The 19,945-nt window shown below is 39.7% G+C and overlaps 1 protein-coding gene across 1 annotated transcript in view; it reads right to left on the bottom strand.

Annotated features, from left to right (window-relative positions):
• Positions 1-2,205: 2,205 nt before the first annotated feature.
• The window catches only part of LOC130414144 (globoside alpha-1,3-N-acetylgalactosaminyltransferase 1-like), a 108,183-nt gene continuing 90,443 nt past the window's right edge, over positions 2,206-19,945 (bottom strand). The window contains exons 2-8 of the mRNA XM_056739884.1: positions 11,867-11,902; positions 11,727-11,750; positions 11,469-11,507; positions 11,213-11,257; positions 4,248-4,280; positions 4,031-4,165; positions 2,206-3,861 (exon numbers count right to left, since the gene is read on the bottom strand). Coding sequence (XP_056595862.1) covers positions 3,171-3,861; positions 4,031-4,165; positions 4,248-4,280; positions 11,213-11,257; positions 11,469-11,507; positions 11,727-11,750; positions 11,867-11,902 — 1,003 coding nt within the window. The 3' untranslated portion in view covers positions 2,206-3,170. The remainder of the gene's footprint in view (positions 3,862-4,030; positions 4,166-4,247; positions 4,281-11,212; positions 11,258-11,468; positions 11,508-11,726; positions 11,751-11,866; positions 11,903-19,945) is intronic.

The following is a 19,945-nucleotide window of genomic DNA, read 5'->3' as shown; positions in this document are numbered from 1 at the left end:
ATTAACTCTGCAATTCATTATAATACTCACATAGAGAGAGACGGACATACCTGCCTTCGTTATGCTGCAGATTTTAATTGGGGATACACACACTACCCTGCGCATACGGTTTCCCCCTATAGTTGTCAACTGCTCATAATATTAAATCAAATACATCACAATAATCAATAATAAAAAAAAACGTTTTTCGTTTTTATAGCATTGCTGCTGTGTTGGACTAAGATGTCGCCACTGCGTCAAAATATTTCTCAAACGGCAGTGCCCCGTCGCCAATGACCCATCGCCCCTCCAGTAGATCTGTTCTGGCGCCGACTCTGCCAGAGTTAAATGGCAGGGGCACATGACTATATTATTCTTCCGATCGAACAACATGACATGATGAATGCCAAAACAACATGACATTTTGGAAAAGAGGTTGCAATGGGGTCACGATCGCCACGCTAATCATTAGCTAAACAGCCGCCAGAAAACGAAAGCAATAAAAGAAAGTATAAGTACCTTACCCGTTTCCGGGGCTTTTTAATCTTGCGCAAAAACGTGCTTTGTTCTCGCGCACGATAGTGTGAGCGGGCTTTTCGGAAAGTCTGTTGAGAGTGCTGAGTTGACGTTGGTGGCTAAACATGCAACTGTACAAAGCAGGTGTATTTAATTCGTATACTGATTGCGCTTGTAATTATTGTGATTGCCATGGTAATTGTGTTATAGCCAATATGTAGGTGTGTGTTTGTATGTGTAGATATATGTAGTGTAGCTTAGACTGCCTAGGTCTAGCGCGTCTAGCTTATTTTGTCTCAGCCTTAGTCTCGCCACAGCTATTATTATCCTCTGTCTTGTTGCCATACCGTGTTACCTCTCATCCGTGCCCTCCTACAGTTTCCGTTGGCATCCTGAATCACTCTCCCTGACCACCAGGCACTGCCTCCACTGTGTTTCCATTAAAGAGGATTAAAATTACATTCTTCTTTGCATTAAAATTGCACCTCAGGGGAAAAACATGTCATGAACATGTCCTTAAAATGTATGGGAGAAGGTCATATTAAAGTGAATAGTGAATAGAACACACTAATCCAGTTTGTCACACATCAACCAATCAGTTATTTTGTGTAAGGGGTGGGTTGTGTGATCAGAATTTTTTTTTTACTTATGGCTGCTTCATGCATGTGGGGTTTTATATTGACAACATGAAGGCCTTTGTAAAAGTTTCATCTTCCATTTGTTCAGATGTTAGGTTAGGTTTCCTGAGACATTTCAACTCTATGAACTGGTAAACATCACGTATTCTTTTGTTTCATAGAAACGTGAGGGTGCTGGATTGTCCGTGCGATCATTTAAACCAGTGGTTCTCAAATCCAATCCTAGAGATACCTTTAACAGAATGTTTTGGATGTCTCCATTTAAAAAATATGTAATTTGAACATTTTAACAGGGAGTCTGATTCTTCTCCAGGAATTCCCAGTTTGTTTCAAAGAACCAGTCATTTGTATTATCCTGGTGAATGTAAATACATCCAAACACATTAAATAAAGTCGAGTGAGTGCCTATAGCTGATATTTAATTTATTTAAAAAAGATAATGAATCATTTTATATATGTTTCCAGGGCAAAAACAGCAGGAGAAAAACTAAGAAACTTAATCACGACACAACATCAAAACACAAGGCAGGGCAAGGCAGGGCAGGGCTGGGCTGGGCAGGGCAGGGCAGGAATGATACAAGGTAAGGTAATCCAAGGGTGTATGCAAGGCAAATAATCACACAGTCAGAGAAGCAACAAAAGCACACAAGGTCAACAAACGAGCATAGGACAATGGAAATGAGGATATATATAGGGAGACCGACAAAAGGATAATTAACAAGTGGACAGGCGTAGGGGATGAAACACTAATGGAGAGGTAAGTAGGAACGAGAGGGCGGGAACAGAGACAAGATCGGAGAGAGCATATGGAAGGTCAAGTGGGCCAAAATGTCTCTCTCCACATAAAACCTAAGGCTTTGCCATGGCCCTGCCACGAGACCAAGAAAGACATGACATGATGAGGCAGAGTCATGACAACTTCTGAATGATATAGTGTACATTGAATAAAAGTAAACAAGTCTTTTAACAGAAACCATGATAAGCCTCATGTCTGATAGAGTAGTGGTGATTTGAGAACTGTTGAGACTGAACTTTGAGTAGAGTATTATTATAGAAAGAAAAAACAAATAGACAAAATCAATAATTTAATAATGCAAATATTTTTTTGGTATCTCCAGCTTTGTAGTTCCTCAAAATGTTTTTATGTTTACATGCATCTAGTATTGAAAAGACCATATTTACACAGAAGACCCTGAAAAATGTTCTGGTCTGTACGTATTTTACCATAGACCAGCTATTGCTTTTCCTGATGTACAGACCTTGCATCTTTCCTAGACAACCAGAAGCCCGTCGAGCCAAACAACCCAAAACCAATCACACAGAAATGAACCAAAAGATTCCACCAACTTTCAACCATCAATTTTAACTCAGTTTCTTAAATTACAGTATGAGGAAAATATTTTACAGATGACAAATTGATACCTGACTGATTTTCCTCCCCAAATGCATCTACCCTGATAGTACACGTACATCCGAATTTTCATCTGCAAGACCGCAAAATGCTGTTTGTTCATTGGACCTACATCTCTGAGGTGTCTGCAGTCTGATGTCATATAGACCTCTAGAAGATGTCTGTAAGATCTGTATGATTTAGAATGGATGAACAACAGCTTTTTCTAAGATGTTTAGTTTTTCCACAGCTAATTTTTTCCAGATCTCCAGATCTTTAGCAGAAATCTTACAGATGTACTTGTGCTATCTGGGTATTAGCTCAGTATACTTCCTTATATTTAATCTCATTATGTGTTTTTCATCTTATATTTATTGCCTTTTTTATTTTTGGGTTTTACATATAAAACATATCAGACATCCAATTTTAAATATTGATGATGCCAGAAAAAATAAATATTAGTTATGCTTTCCGTAAATTTTCTTTCGCAACTTCCTGGTTTATATCTGGCCAGTTTTCATGTCCTGTTACTGTCCGCTTGACTAGCAAATAATTTTTATTTTCCCTGAGTATTACCTTTTGGCACATCTGAGGCCTGCATGATCACAACAAGTTAATGCAGGTGAATATTGCCATTTGTAACGTTGCTATACATTTGGGCGAACCTCTGCCATATTTTTAGCTACACTAGTGAAACGAATGACTTTTACTTCATTTGATCCAGCATTTATATCTCGCCATAGATACTCGGGAGAGAGCAGCTTGCTAGGTTTGTTGTAAAGAAAATACCTGTTCAAGTGAGACTCATCGTGCCATAGTGCCTCGATGGATTTAGCACGATCAATACTCTGCTTCTCAGTGCATGTTTTGGTGAGATTATGCACCTCCTGCACTCTGCCACCAAATGCGCCACCAGCGTAATAAAAATCACCTTCATCATGCGGGATAAACGCTTCTGACTCTGGTCTACGTTCATTTGTGAATTTTTCCCTTGGATAATTATAATACCAAGGGTGAATCACTGCTACCAGATTACTTAAAGTCTCCACACTCCAGCGGGCATGGAACTTTGCATCCACATCGAAGCAGAAAATGTAGTCAGCCTCATTGTCCAGTTCACTCTCAGTTAGTTTTTCCAATGCTGCCATCCTGCCCATACTGATGTCCTGCCACCTATTCGAACTCGGTACCTTCCGCACTATCAGCTTTCGTTCTCCACCAAGCTTTACATAAGGGATGGCTTCTGGTTGATCTGTAAATATGTAATAATGCACTCGATATCCAACAAAATAATGTGCTTCTGCTGACTCCAGAAAGTCTTTCAAAAATATCATGTATCTGTAAAAGAAAGAGAGCGCTCAATTTAAGAGTTCGTTTCTGGAAATATAAAATAAACACCAAAAGTGTCACTCTAAGATAAATTTGTTTTGGACCTTTTGTTGTAACAATAATTTCTTGATATTATAATTTTTTAGTACAAATTATGAGTTGATCGCATATAACTCACTTTCCCACTACAAAAACAGTAGTTGCTATGGTGAGGTTCTTTGGTTTGTAGATGTCGTCGATGAGTGTAGGATCAAAGGTTCCCTCCCAAACAATTGGTGCCAACCATGATGATACAGTAGCAATATCTCTTCGACTGATTTTAAAACACAAAACGCACTGTTGTCATTTACCATGCCATTTAAATTGAATGTGCACTGCTTTATTATAATACTTACGCATCCAAGGCACTGGGCTGTTTGTAGTGCAGCCTGTAAAAAGATTGAAACAGAATAGAAGATTTTACCATAGTTCATAGACTTAGATGTTGATATAATTTGAACACATCTTAACTATAACACAACTAGCCAATATTTGAAAATATTTACTTTTGGACTATAATTGATCAGCTCACTGTACTAGAAAATGATATTTATACTATTGAGCTATGCCCTTATACTATATACTATACTCTTCATTTGTTAAGTCTGACGTCTCACACCACTGTTTCCGGGTCCAATATACTTCCAGATGGCATAGGCAAACAATAAAAAAATGCTCATATACACTCATGCATTAATGTTAAATTATTTATCTCAATAACAAAAACCCAGATTACCAGTTAACGTTTATTTTTTTCTATCATTTCTCAACATTTTGAAGCCTGGAGACTGCACTCTACACGCAAGTTTATTAACATTTTGCTTAAATTTGTGAATAATCAGTGCTCATAAGAACAGCTGTTTAAATAGTTGCCTCATGTGAAACGAGAGAAGGTTTGATTCTCAGAAATGGTACTGTTTGCATCATGACTAAACAAATGGATAGGATTTGATCTGTCTCTGGGCATTTTTCAAACGGCATTTATGCATCCTTGAAGGGCCCTTCGCGAAGGGGACGCAATTTGAAGGGGAAGTTCCAAACTAAAGTAAACACCTGAATTCCTTCGTGAAGGACCCTTTCAGAAGTCTGTAGGCGAAGGGTACATTCCATGGCCACTTCAAGGAAGTAAATTCCGTTTGTGATCACGTGCTTGGATTACGAATTCTCGTGACGCATTTTAAAGCAAATATGGAGTGAGATTAACGTTACCCTTAATGTAAATACAATAATATAGTTTGTGTTTTATACTACTGTTGTCAGTTATAAATATAATGTTAGATTTTTAAAATAGAGTATAAGATGATTTAGTTTATAGGAAAGTCTGTTTAATATGTGTAATAATAGCTACTTGTGTATAGGATTCCTTAATCATATATTTCTTTTTTAAATACCAAGTGGATTGAAAAAAAACAAGGTGAAATCACATGGTTAAATAAGACATTATACAATGTTCAACAAGGAATATATTACACTGATCAAAATTATAAACGCAACACTTTTGATTTTGCCCCCATTTTGCATGAGCTGAACTTAACTTTTTCTATGTAGACAAAAGGCCTATTTCTCTCAAATAGTGTTCACAAATCTGTGTTAGTAAGCAATTTTCCTTTGCCGAGATAATCCGTCCACCTCACAGGTGTGGCATTTTAAGATGCTGATTATAGAGCATGATTATTCTACAGGTGTGCCAGAGGCTGGCCCCAATAAAAGTTCACTCTAAAATGTGCAGTTTTTGGGAGGTCCGAAAACAAGTGAGTATCTGGTGTGACCACATTTGCCTCACGCAGTGCAACAAATCTCCTATGCATAGAGTTGATCAGGTTGTTGATCAGGTTGTTGATTGTGGCCTGTGGAATGTGTTGAGTTTATAATTTTGATCAGTGTTAATATATTGCTAATTTTTTACACCTGAGTGCTGGATCCAGAGTGCACACATAGCGTTGTCCAGGTAACATTTGGCCAGTCATTCCCTTTGTGAAGGGAGTTCCAAACGCACACGCGAGAGACAATAATGCCAAACACTCTTCATGCGAGCTGGGCTGTTATAGGGGGATAGGGGAAAGTGGGGTGAGTTGTGCCAGTTATTACTCAAAGTGACTTTAAAGTGAGGCCATGCCTTCAACTTAAGAATGTACTGTCAGGATACTGTCCTTCCTGTTTGGTATTTTCGTGCCTTATGGAAATGTTGTGACAGTACCATGCGTGTGTGCGTTATGTCTTGTGTGGAGACACGTGTCCTATGTTTTCACATTCGGCATGTGTCTTACGTGTAGCTCCGCCCCCTTGTTTCTCCGTTAGTGTTTAATCTCCCTCACCTGTCCCATCATCTTCCCGCTAGTCTTCCTGTTATGTTAAATCTTGTCACCTGTCCTTCACCGTCCCTGTATTATTATCCCCGTCAGTGGTTCCCTTTATATAGTCCTGTTCTTTTCCCATTCCCTGTCAGTTCATTTTATATGTATACTCCCTTGTTGCATCTCGTTCGTGTTCTTATGGATTACGTTTTCCTGTTGGACTTTCCTTTTCGTGTTTGGATTTATTATTTGGATTCTTCCTTGTGTTTGTTATATCCCCTTGTGGGAAGTTTTTGGGTCGAGTTATTATGTAAATTATCATGTATTTCTCATCGAGGATGTTTGTTTTCTTGTTTTATAATAAAGTATTTTTGCTACCCTTTAAACGCCTGCGTTTGGGTTCTGTCTGCAAAGCGTGACATGTACATATATTTCAGGATGTGGTTTATCCCTGAGAACAACAACTATTTCCATAACTAAGTTTAGATATTAAATGCAAACTGACCATCGTGCCAGAGCTATGCAAATGAGGTGCCATGAGAAACAAAGGAACTTTCTCTAGCAAACTTATCACTTTCATGGCATTGGCCCCCAGACCATGTGGGGGCAGGGCAGGTATGCATTTAAAACAACATCACCGTGCCACTTCGGAGTATACCGTTTCTGGAATTAGGAATTGGAAGGGAAAGAGAGAGGACGCGGAGGACACTCAAACGGACACCCCCTGCTTGGGGCTCCCCTCTGGGGAGTCCGATTTGCCCATGGAACTTTGGACTCAGAACCCAAACTCAGCGTTTCAACAGGACTGCATTCTGAAAACATTCAAGATTTCCATCCACGCGCATACGGATATTGGTCCAACACCGAGATTGCAAGTATCCGATTATATATATTAGAATAGCTGCGTTAAGAGCGTGCCTCTTTGTTAAAGATGATTTTATTGGTTTTCAGACATGTTTTACCTGCCTCGCGGCCATGCCCTCTCCCTATCTCTCTCACTCTCCCTCTCTCTCTGCGCTTCCTACCGAGTTTGTGTTTCATGTATTTGTTTGTCGTCATTATGTTTACCATGTAGAGTAGAGTTTAATGAAAACCATAAAGGCATTTGTAATGGGTTCTCTGGGTTCACGCTAACAAGCGGGTCACTTAAACTGTGTTTCGATCCCGCCCAAATTTTGGGAACTTCTTCACCTCGGAGCGAGGTGAGAATGCTTCAGGGTCGAGGTCGCCACCCTTCTTGTGAAGAGAGGGATCGACCAATGGCTGGCTACTTCCTGGAGCATACGCATGCGAAGCGCCTTCTACCCTTCATCAAGTGAGTTGGTGCGCTGTTCCAGCTTCCCTACCTCCTTCTCTGTATGAAGCATAGGTATTCCATCCATCACTAAGCACTTTCGAGCTTGCAAGACGGGCGGAGCCAGTATAGGCGAATTTCCCTCACGAGGTGAACCCCTATACCTGAGCTAGTTCTCCACACGTCTGACGTTTCCTGTGACCTCCCCCTGGTGCACTCCATCGCTTCTCTGCACCCCTGTTTGGGGCCCCACACGGCTACTCCCATGGAGTACACGGCTACATAATAGGTATTCCATGTATTCTCTCCCTACAGCAGATGTGGTCTACATAGCGTTCCCCCCTCAGATGAGGGGGTAAGGCTGCCCAGTGTTCCTTACGGTACTGGTCGGCAACCCCGCCACTTAGAGAACCCATTCTGTCGGTTCGACACAACTTCGAGAGACAGACAGAAAGGAAACATCGTGGTTACGCATGTAACCTCAGTTCTCTGATGGAAAGAACAAGACGTTGTCCTTCTTGAAATGCCATGCCATTCGCCAAGTTCATTGGCCTTTTAAAAGTACAATCAGGGATGATAGGTTCTAAGGATCAAACCCCATTCTGTCGGTTCGGCACAATTTCTTGTTCCCTCCATCAGGGAACTGAGGATACATATGTGGTAGTATGCCCCTTTAAGGGTGTGGTTAGTGAATTACAGGTGAGATGCTTAACTGTCTCTAATTAATTTGAGTTGGTGTGGTGTAGGCATCTCCTTGCTCCCCAAATTATTAACTGCCTCCAATTCTGTCATTGATAAGTGAATGGCAGCTGCTGCTTTAGTGTTGTTTGAAACAAAGTTATTGGGTTCACTGTATGGGGTACTGGATGGGTATTATATGCTCTTATGATTTACCAACTATAAATCTTATCCTCTTATATGAATGTAAATTGCCTGTTGCTTGCTTTAATGCTGGTAGTTTTGCCTTGTTTGACTGTGCTTTCGAGGTGTTCAACTATATTGGGGCAGCTGATGTTTTTTGTAATTTGCTCAGTTTTTATATTTTTTTCATTAAGGTGGTTGTGGTGAGGAAGGCGTGACAGGAGCCGTGAGGCGGGCCTGGTGGCTTGAGTGATAGGTGGAATCAGGCTGTAAGGAGCGATGGGGATATGTGGTGAAGGATGCGTAACTGAAGCCGTGAGGTTTGAAAAGGCCATAGAAATTGGTGAATACTGCATTCATTCACCTTTTGTTGCAAGGAGCCTGAGAGCATCTCTCGACTGCTTCAGCAGGCAGCAAGCGTTATGGAATGAAGGTTTTGTGAGAATGTGGGCACAAGGCCCCTAAAGGGGTCCTGCAGGTGTTGGGACGGGGCAGGGACTGACTCAGACCGACCAGCGATGGCTGGGGTCGGGCCCGATGTTGGTCTCGATCTACCTGGGTTTGTTTCAAAAGGGCCGCTTCTGCTTCCGCGGCGGCTGGTGGAATGCCTGCAGGGTGGCCATGGTGTATAGAGCGGAGGCAGGTTGGCCCGTGGCAGCGTAAGCCTTCAACACCAGGGATGCCAAAAACGCACATGCCTTGGACGGGACTCTAGGGCATAAATGCACCGCAATGGCATGCTCCACCTGGGGTATGTCAACATAGCCCCTAGCTGCCCCACCATCGAGGGAAGAAGGGGTGACCAAGCTAGTTTGCAAGGAACGCCCCAAGAAGGGGGCGTTCCAGCTCTTACTTAGCTCCTCATACCCTTCTGCGAATAATGGCACCAGGGCCGAGCATGGCTTGGAGTCACGCTCAGACCCTGAGGTACCAAGTTTCCAACAGCGAGCATTGAGGAAGGGGCGGTGCAACGGGCCTGGGAGAGCATGGCTGACATTTCGACGTCCGCTTATTCCTGAGCTCTACCTTCTGAGGCAGAGAGCTCTGAGGAATCTTTTGCAAATTTAATTCGCCAATTTTATTTTCCTTTTCAAACCTAGTCAGAAGATGATAGGTTCTCAAGTCAAACCCCATCAGTCGGTTCGAAACAACATCGAGAGACCGACAGAAAGGGAACTGGTCTTTATAAGGAAGCAGCGCCCATCTTTTGGAATCTTTTGTTGCTGCATTTTGTTTACTTAAATGGTTGGTTGTTTGTTTGGGTTTTTGGGGGGGTTGTTAATATCCTTTGAACATAATTTTTCTATATTGTTTTTTCCCTTTTGCATATTTTGATTTATGTTATTGTAATATATAATTGTAATAAATACCTTACATCTATCGTGGTTTATGTCAAGTGTTTAGTGGATCTTCCGATTCTCCTCATTTTCAGAATTTCAGACTATTGCGGAGCTCGACAATTTTAAACTGGAATCATTAGAGGCCCCTGCATTTTGTTGCCTTTAAATCAGGTCCGGTCACACAATCTGTGACGATGTCTTCATGAAACGTATATGAACCAGCATTTATTCAGTTTTATTTTTATTTTTTACTCTTCACCTTCAGAAATGTATTTCAGTCTTAGTTATATGGTAATCTAAATATTAATCACTATTCATTCGCATTGTTATCCAACTCAATCATACTTTTAAATGCATACAGCCTTAGTAAATTTCTTATGTAACAGTTCCTGTTATTTGATCGGTTACGGTACAAGTCCAACCCGTAGACATACCTATATTATTGATTAAGATGGCGGCTGATCTCGCGGAGCTTTCTCTATTGACTCGTGTGGTGTTTTATTGTTTTTTTTTCGCATGCAAAGTAAAGTATGTAAGTGATTATAGTGATCTAGAGACTTCTCATTTCCTGGATTATCGAGTACTTTATCCTTTCGCACGGAATATCAGGCAGATCTTTGTTTAAACTCCGTAAGGATACCATTTAGCAAGGGTGTGTTCGGAATGAACGAGGTTTGAGATCTAACGTTAATTAATTCACTGCTCACGGATTTGCAGAGTCACGGAATGGGATTTGACTGTATGAAAAAGTAGTTGTGAGTAAAATACAACGGCTGTGGACTGTTGCTGATGAATGATAATATTGCTACTTTGTTTTTAGGGAGAGCGCTTTTTCTGGATGAAAAAGCGTGTTTTGGATTTTCCCTGAACTTTGTTCCTTGGCTGGATTATTTTGTTATTAGGGAGAAATTCTATTGACTGATTGCTCCCTTTTGTTTATGAATGTATTATGTTCATGGTTTGTTTATCTAATGATGATTTCTCTACTTTCTATGATTTTATAATGTTTATGATTTATTGAACTTGAATTTTGAATATACATATTCGAAAAATGGATAAGGTGATTTATTGTGTTCAATGTTTGTGGCTTTCTCTGTGTGAAGGTTAGTTTTTTGCAAACTACCTGAATTTTCTAAATCATAATTGAAGGGTCTGTCGCTTTGAGATATCCAGGCTGTTGTTGGTTTCTTAATGTGATTTAAAAGTTGGTTTGATTTAATGACAGCAACACATTTTCCGGCACCCCATCATAAATTAAATAAAACATTTAATCAACCAAATACAGGAAATGCTACAATACCAAGAAGTTTTCACAAAGTTTAGAAATCCACTAGTCACAATGGCCGATGAGCAAAAGAGTTGATGTCAAGCACTGAGTACATAGAACATTTTTAAAAAGTAGAAAAGTGGTGAAGCGTTAATAAAAGCAAACCTATGATCATTTCTTTATTAGTCTCTTTCTTTACATCTCAAAGAATTAGAAAAGACAGACAAATAAGACATTTTGTGTATGTTGGTGTAGTTGTACAAACCCAGGTGAGGAGTGCAATGTCAAGTCTCCATGCTTTTCCACTGGCCTGTAAATAAAATAATCCTTTACTATAGTTTACAGGATATATTTAGTGTGTGTGTGGGCATGAGGTTGATTCTGTTTTTATCCTAACAGGTGCAGTTTATTACTACTCATTAATTAAAATAAAAATATTCCTTATCATGTCCCTTTTTACACCTCAGTCAAAAAATCAGACTGATAAGAAGTTTTGTGTATGTTAGTCTAATGGTACACACCTAGGCGTTGAGTTCAAGTCTTCATGCCTCCACTCTATGCTGAAAATAAAATAGTTTTTTATCACATGTATTTGGTCAAAAAAGTATGTTTCACTGTTTTTGTAGTTACGATACAATGACAATAATAGCAGCAAATTTTTAAATTGCATTTGTGTATGCCTACATATGCCTATACATTTAAGATATAAAGTCTTTTACAGTATACTGTACATATAAATGTGTACATCAGGTTGCATGTGTGTATTTACGAGCACCTACTTGATGCTGTCTTTTTGTTGAGGTCTGCAATAAAAACATATTGTCATTTAAAATCTCTTAACCTCAGTTACAAAGCCATTTTTATTTAACTTTTTACATAATGTTTGTGTGTACTGTACGTATGGGTGTGTGAAATTTACCTCAGCCAATTGGAGGAGTAGCCCAGAAAAAGGAGCCTGGAAGAAAAGACAGAATATTCTCTTAATAAACATTTTGTAAGAAAATATTAAAAGGTTATAGAAATGGTTAAAGAGCTCGGGAAAAGTATGAAAATACAAACTTAAAGTCTGGAAAAACAGAATGTGACAAGGACCACAGTATAAAGTGCACACCTACGGTCACTTGAAACGAGTGACAGGGGAATAAATTTTAGCTTGTGTTCAGCATTTACTAATTTAGTCAAGTTTGAACTCTTAGGCCCGGTTTCACAGACATGGTTAAGCTTAAACTGACTATGATTTAGTTGAATAAAGATACGCATGTCGCTTTTATAAACATGCCTAAGAAGAATACATTACTGGTGTGCAACTTGAGACTTTACAATAGCACCGAAACATTTCTGTCAGCATATTAAGTAACCTTTCCTTGATAACACACCTAGTTAAAACACACTGCCTGATTTATCTTAAAATTGGATCAGGGTGTTGGTTTTGTCACTACACATTCATTGCACTTTTTTGTTGCATGGTATACCTTTTTAAAGGTACAGTGTGTAATTTTTCGAGGACCTATTGACAGAAATGCAATATAGTATACATAATTGTATGCGTGCGTCTGTGGGTTCGTCTGTGTGTGCGTCTGTGTGTGTTCTGTCAACGGGTCCTCCAAAAATTACACACTGTACATTTAAAAAGGTGTACCATCCAAGAAAAAAGTGCTATGAATGTGTAGTGACAACCAACACCCTGGTCCATTTTAAAGATAAACCAGGCAGTGTCTTTAAACTAGGTGTGGTGTCAAGGGAAGGTTACTTAATATGCTGACAGAAATTTTTCTTTGTTAATGCATTTTTTACACTGAACACACCCATAAATGTCTTTTCAAACATTTAAGCTGGATCTTTTGTTTGTGTGACATATTGAGACTGTGAACTAGTTAAAGTCTGATTTCTTCTTAAGGTTGGTATGTCTGTGTGATTATCTAGTCCAGCGGTTCTCAATCCTGGTCCTCGCGACCCCCTGCTCTGCATATTTTGTATGCTTCTCCTACCGCTTCGGAGGTTTGTTTAATACGCCCATAAGAGCCCTGCGAAGTAAACATCACTAGATATTCTGCCATAAATCCCGTTCGAAATGTGGATAATGTTGCGCAAATATCAAAATTACGGTTAAATTACCCTTCAATCTTCCGTAGTAAGTTTTGTTCTTCGTGTTCTTAAATTAACGTCAGCCGATTTCATGTGTGCAGGGAGTAGAGAGCAATGAACACAGTTCAGGGAACACGTCAATCAGAACCCGGTTCATTCATTAAGCTCTCTTCTAATGAGCTAGAGATTTAATTCAGGTGTGTTAAACAAGAGAGATACACAAAATATGCAGAGCGGTGGGTCGCGAGGACCAGGATTGAGAACCGCTGATCTAGACTGTAGGTTCCATATCCACAGCAGGTTATGTACCCCCACATATCAACTAAATAGGCTAAATAGATGTTAAAAAAAATGCAGTTTTCATCAAGACAAAAACACATTAACGTGTTCATTTTAGAATGTATTTATTATATTTACTGGATATGTCCAAACGATTTCAGAATACGTCTGCGATTAGGTGAGTACATAATTAAGATAACCTAAAGATGATTATAGAATATTAATTAAATCATCTATCAAATTGTCCTCCTTACAGAATTGTGAGTTAAATGTAATGGCTACCCATTCAGTTACTTTGTGATCATAGAAAACACTTACTGGTCAAAATAACAAAAATACTTTTCTGGATCTTAAATACTGCAAAGAAAACAATCAACAATGTTCATGTTTAAACAGTAAAATCCTGATGTTTATAAATGCATTTTAGAATTAAGTTAGAATTAAAGGAATATATGATGGAATAATACAAGTGAATGAAGGTAGAGAGAGAGATTTCGGCCATTGTAATTGTTATAGTGAACTTTTTAATGGGTGCTGAATAGTATACAATATTACAATATGTGTAGAATTAATACACGTTCAATAATTGTGTTTTAATATTTGATTGTTGTCAATACTGGTATATTGTGACACAATAGACAGTCTTCAACGTTGCTGTTGGCTGATAATGCAACCCTGCAATACCATAAATTTACTCATTCATGGTATAGTATAATAAATACACTAATACTTCTATACTACAATAGTAAATACGTTAACTATGAAATTATTTTTCACTTGCATTAATACAATATGTTTTCACTAATTCTCTTTTGCTTCAGCAGAAGCAACAATATTACTTGGAAAACATTTTAGTTTCTAATATTTGCCTATACATAACAAGCTTTCTGCACTGAGACAGGTTGCATTGGTTTCACGTTGATGTTCCATTGTGCACACAATAAGATCACATGGTGACAATATCAAACAGGATCAGAAACATAGCACCGTGTGTTACTGTTGAAGACTAACCAATGTCTGGAGGTTCGAAACCTCAAAAAGTCCAAAAGTGTGAGCTTGCTTCAATAAGAAGATTAACATTTTAAACTCTGTTTGATTTAAACAAACTATCTTGTGTAATTGTTTGGACCACATGAGTGAAAAGAACATAATCAAGCGTCAATTCTGGAATTCATTTGAGTTCAGCTTGCATCAGCCGATCAACGTTAACCGATTGTCATACAACACATACTAGACCAGGTGTGGGCAAACGTTTTACCTCTGGGGCCACTTTGTTAAGCAATCAACAATTTTCATGTTTAAATAGTTAAATCCTGATGTTTATACATGCATTTTAGAAAAAGTTTAAAAAGGAATATACATGTATGATGGAATAATAAAAGTGTATGAAGGGAGAGAGAGAATTTGCAGCCATTGTTACTGTTTTAGTGAACTTTTTAATGGGTGCTGAATAGTTACGATATGTGAAGAATTTACACAATTTCAATAATTGTGTTTTAATATTTGATTACTGTCAATACTGGTATATTGTGACACAATATACAGTCTTCAACATTGCTGTTGGCTGATAATGCAACCCTGCAATACCATATATATGAGACTGGTTGCATTGGTTTCACATTGATGTTCCATTGTGTACACAATGAGATCACATGGTGACATTATCAAACAGGATTACAAACATAGCACCGTGTGTTACTGTTGAAGACTAACCAATGTCTGGAGGTTCGAAACCAAAATGTCCAAAATGTGTGAGCTTGCTTCAATAAGAAGATTAACATTTTAAACTCTGTTTTGTTTAAACAAACTATCTTGTGTTATTGTTTGGACCACATGACCGAAAAGAAAATTATCAACTGTCAATTCTGACAGGTCATTTGAGTTTAGCTTGGATCAGCCGATCAAAGTTAATCAACAGTCATAAAACAAATACTAGACCAGGTGTGGGCAAACATTTTACCTCATGGACCGAATTGTTAAACAATCAACAATGTTCATGTTTAAACGTGATGTTTAAATAATGTTTCACTCTTTGTTATATTGCAGCTATTTGCTACAATCATTTATGTTCATTTTTTTGCATGGAGACAAATAAGATTCTCTGATCTGATTAGACCAAGATGGAACTTTTTGGCCTTAATTCTAACCGGTATATGTGGAGAAAAACAGGCACGGCTCATCACCTATCCAATACAGTCCCAACAGTGAAGCATGGTGGTGGCAGCATCATGCTGTGGGGGTGTTTTTCAGCTACAGGGACAGGACAACTGGTTGCAATAGAGGGAAAGATGAATGTGGCCAAGTACAGGGAAATCCTGGACGAAAACCTTTTCCAGAGTGCTCAGGACCTCAGACTGGGCCGAAGGTTTACCTTTCAACAAGACAATGACCCTAAGCACACAGCTAAAATAACAAAGGAGTGGCTTCACAACAACTCCGTGAATGTTTTTGAATGGTCAAGCCAGAGCCCTGACTTAAACCCAATTGAGCATCTCTGGAAAGACCTTAAAATGGCTGTACACCACGATTTACCATCCAACCTGACAGAACTGGAGAGGATCTGCAAGGGGGAATGGCAGAGGATCCCCAAATCCAGGTGTGAAAAACTTGTTGCATCTTTCCCAAAAAGACTCATGGCTGTATTAAATCAAAAGGGTGCTTCTACTAAATACTGAAAAAGGGTCTGAATACTTTGGACCATGTGATATTTCAGTTTTTCTTTTTTAATAAATCTTCAAAAATGTCAACAATTCTGTGTTTTTCTGTCAATATGGGGTGCTGTGTGTACATTGAGGAAAAAAAATTACTCGAATGATTTTGGCAAATGGCTGCAATATAACAAAGAGTGAAAAATTTGAGGGGGTCTTAATACTTTCCGTACCCACTGTATATTATGACAAATACACTAAAACTTCAATACTACAAGTAAATACATTAACTATGAAAGTATTTTTCACTTGCATTAATACAATATGTTTTCAACAATTCTCTTTTGCTTTAGCGGAAGCATCAATATTACTTGGAAAACATTTCAGTTTCTAATATTTCCATATACATAATTATTTAGATATCTTGCTTCATCTATGGTGTAGGAGATTCATTGTCTAGTGTTGATCTAGCTATTTAATGTGAGTTGACTAAACTTGTCTTTCTTGACAGTTAGCTGATGAGCTGCTTCATGATCCCAACAAAGCCTACTGGCATTGATGGAGTCTATCAACTCCTTGGACTTGTTCAACGACTTGTCAAAGTACAGACCCATGGTGTCAGGAGAATGAGACCATGCTCTATGTATTCTGTATTTTGTCTCTTTGTTGAGCCTATGGCTTTTTGTCTTATTTGACAAGTATTTTCTTTGCTTTATGTACTGAAAGTGGTTGCATTGGTTTCACGTTGATGTTTCATTGTGTAAACAATGAGATTACATGGTGACATTATCAAACAGGATTACAAACTGCACCGTGTGTTACTAGACTATCCAATGTCTGGAGGTTCGAAACCTCAAAAAGTTCAAAAGTGTGAGATTGCTTCAATAATAAGATTAACATTTTAAACACTGTTTGATTTAAACAAACTATCTTGTGTTATTGTTTGGACCACATGACTGAAAAGAACATAATCAAGCGTCAATTCTGGCAGGTCATGTGGGTTCAGCTTGCATCAGCGGATCAACGTTAACCAACAGTCATACAACACATACTTGACCAGGTTTTGGAAAACTTTTTAAATCGGGGGAACAATTGTTGAACAATCAGTTTATTTAAAGATATATTTAATGTGGTGATGCGATCGCCAGATCTACCTATGCTTGATGAAATGGTACGGTCCAGGGGTATAAAAGTAGGCAGCACTGGTAAGCCAGATAGGTGTGTCCTACAGGGCTTCAGGAAGTGTCATTATTTCCGGTGGGTTGGGCTACACGTCAAGCAGGTAAGAGCTAGCAGTGGCAGTTAAATTGTAGAGATTTAATGTCGAACAGGGTAAATGGAGATTCATTTACAGTGTGGCTGAGGAGTACTGGGGGCACTTTGGAATGGCTGGTTATTTTTTGGCGAGCTATTAGACAAGTTCCGCGTCAAATGCGTGGTGCATTACGGGTCATTGGCTGCTGGTTTGTTACTCTCTTTCACGTGTGGGGTTATGGGAACGTATTTTCCCTTTAATTCATTCGTTTGTTATATTCTTGCAGTGACTTGGGGAGTTGGAGGTGTTGCAGCAGGCTGAACCGGCGTCATTTAAAGGCTGAACCGGCTGAACCGGCGTCATTTAAAGGCTGAACCGGCGTCATTTAAAGACTGTGATTCTCCCTTATGGAGTAGCGCTATCATGCTACCTGCACGTATAATGACTGTCTGAACTGGAGTGTTTCTGGACGGGAGATAAATAGTGTCACTACTATCCGTGCTGATTCATTCATTTACCTTCTCTCTCATCTAACTTCGTAGCGGATGCCTGAACCGGGTTATAATTTCTGACCGGAGATAGACAGTGTTACGATTGTTCGCGCGAATTTGTTCAATTTACCTTCTTTCTCATCTAACCACGTAGCGGATGCCTGAGCCGGGTTATCCCCAGACGAAGTGGACAGTTCGCCGCTTTTCGGGCTGATTTACGTGATATCTCTCTTTGCCGCGCCTGGGGCCGTGTCTTTGTTCCAGGTTTAGGCGAGTGATACTTTTACTTAAGGGACAGAAACTTCTAGGAACTAATTATTTTGTTTCTCTCGACGTGCCTATGTGAAGCGTTCCGCTTCTTGCTGCTGTCAAGGCTATAGGCAACGACATTGAACTATCTTTATTTTCTCCTCGCTCTGAGGACTTCGAGAGGGGTGATTACCGGACTACAGGATGATATGCAAATTATAATCTGTTATTTTGTGGTTAATTTGTTTTGTTTAAAGTGATCTGTTTTGAATTTGTTTTTTTGTTTGTTTCATTAATTTTCTTCTGTCCTAGAATTGGGGAATCGGTCGCGGCCGAGATCGTCTGTGTGTGATGCTGTGGTTGGTTTGTTTGCAGTGTTCACAACAGAGATGTTTTCGGCGTGTGGTGACGTGAGTGAGCACAATGGTTGCTGAGTGATCGGATCCATCGGACGCCTTTCCACAATTCTGGGCTGGAGGATTTCTGTTTGTGTGTTTGAGTGTTTTTTAGTAATAATAATTTGATGGCATGAGTTTTAAGGCTTTAAATTAAATGTTAACTTGTATTTTATATTGAATGTGAAATAAATGGTTTGCCATCTCCCTTTTTGTCTGTATCCGTCCCAGCCAATAATGAATCTGTGAGCTTTTCGGTGTCTATTAACTTTAGGTTAAGGTTTTTTGATATATCTCTTTGCACCGCATGCCCTCGTCACATTAAGAACTCAACAATATATAAATTACCTTACAAAAACCTTTAAGTTAAAAAAACATATTCTGGTGGTTTAAATTGTTGGGGAAAATATATTATCAGATTTAAGGGTAACAGGAGGGTTAAGAAGATAAATCTTTGGATCAGCCCGGATTTTTTCTCCTCAAAACATTGGAGAAGCGATGAGATTTCAGTGGGGTTTTTATGGATAATGGGAATTAACAGACAAGGGGAAATAAGAAATATTAAAACCGCTTGGATCAGCTCAGAGAATGGATTCCGTATTAAACATAAAATCCAAGTTCTGGGATGTGAAAAAAATCATTCAATAAGAAAGTCTTATTCACTACTGACTGGGAATAGAGTGGAGCCATCCTCAGGGAAGTGATCGCTTGATTGGGGGGTGCTCTTTCCAATAAGCGCAGATTCCCATGGGAAACAGCTAACGATAGTCCAAGACCGCCGGGCATAAAGCTGCAGGGCTGCCAGTGGCCTTTTCGTGGAGAGGGTCTGTGGGATCACCAGCCCGTCTGAGAGCCATGAGTTCACCTAGATCCCTCCCAGGCAGCCTTGCTTTCTCCTTCGTTTCCTCCACGGGAGATAGGCAGGCCACCGCCGGATCGAAAGCGGGATCATCTTAAGGAAAGCCTTGTCCACGTTGTCCTCAGAGCGATCGAAATCCCGGGAATAGAGGTCCAATCCAGAGAACGCCATAATCTGGCGAATATCCATAATTGCTTGATGGTCATATCTAAAAATCGCTTGCCATTTAACTACTAACGCTGTTGACCAAATGACCAAACGCGAGAGCAGCAGACGTCATGCTGTAGACACAGGCGCAATGACCGTACGCTTGCTGACGGTGTGCCATGCTGTCCAGGGAACTCCATTTTGTAGCCAATGTTGGAGCTGTCTCATGTGTATCAACCTGAGGGGTATCACCCCCAACGAGGATACCATGTTTTCCAGGACCATGTGAAATTGTTTCAGGGGGACCGCTGACTGCTTAAAATTTTCCAGGCAGTTCAACACTGACTGAGCAGGTTCTGTGTTGAGTCGCACTGTCATGGAGACAGAGTTGAGTTGCTGCCTCTGACTGGCGAATTGGATCGCGTAGCCAAGACGGATGGTTTCCCGAAGCCACCGTGACGGTGTGGGAAACTCGAGGCAAGCTCCCAGGGACCGAGACAAGGGGACTAAGGGTACGATGTGCTGCATCGACGGCTGGCAGTGGGGAGGCCCCCGGGGAGGAGATCGGCTTTGCTCGTTTTCCTGCTTGG

Source organism: Triplophysa dalaica, chromosome 2, assembly GCF_015846415.1.
Source record: "Triplophysa dalaica isolate WHDGS20190420 chromosome 2, ASM1584641v1, whole genome shotgun sequence".
In the NCBI taxonomy this organism is placed as follows: Eukaryota; Metazoa; Chordata; class Actinopteri; order Cypriniformes; family Nemacheilidae; genus Triplophysa; species Triplophysa dalaica.
The sequence above is the reverse complement of the archived record's forward strand: the minus strand, read 5'-3'. Positions and strand labels throughout refer to the sequence as shown.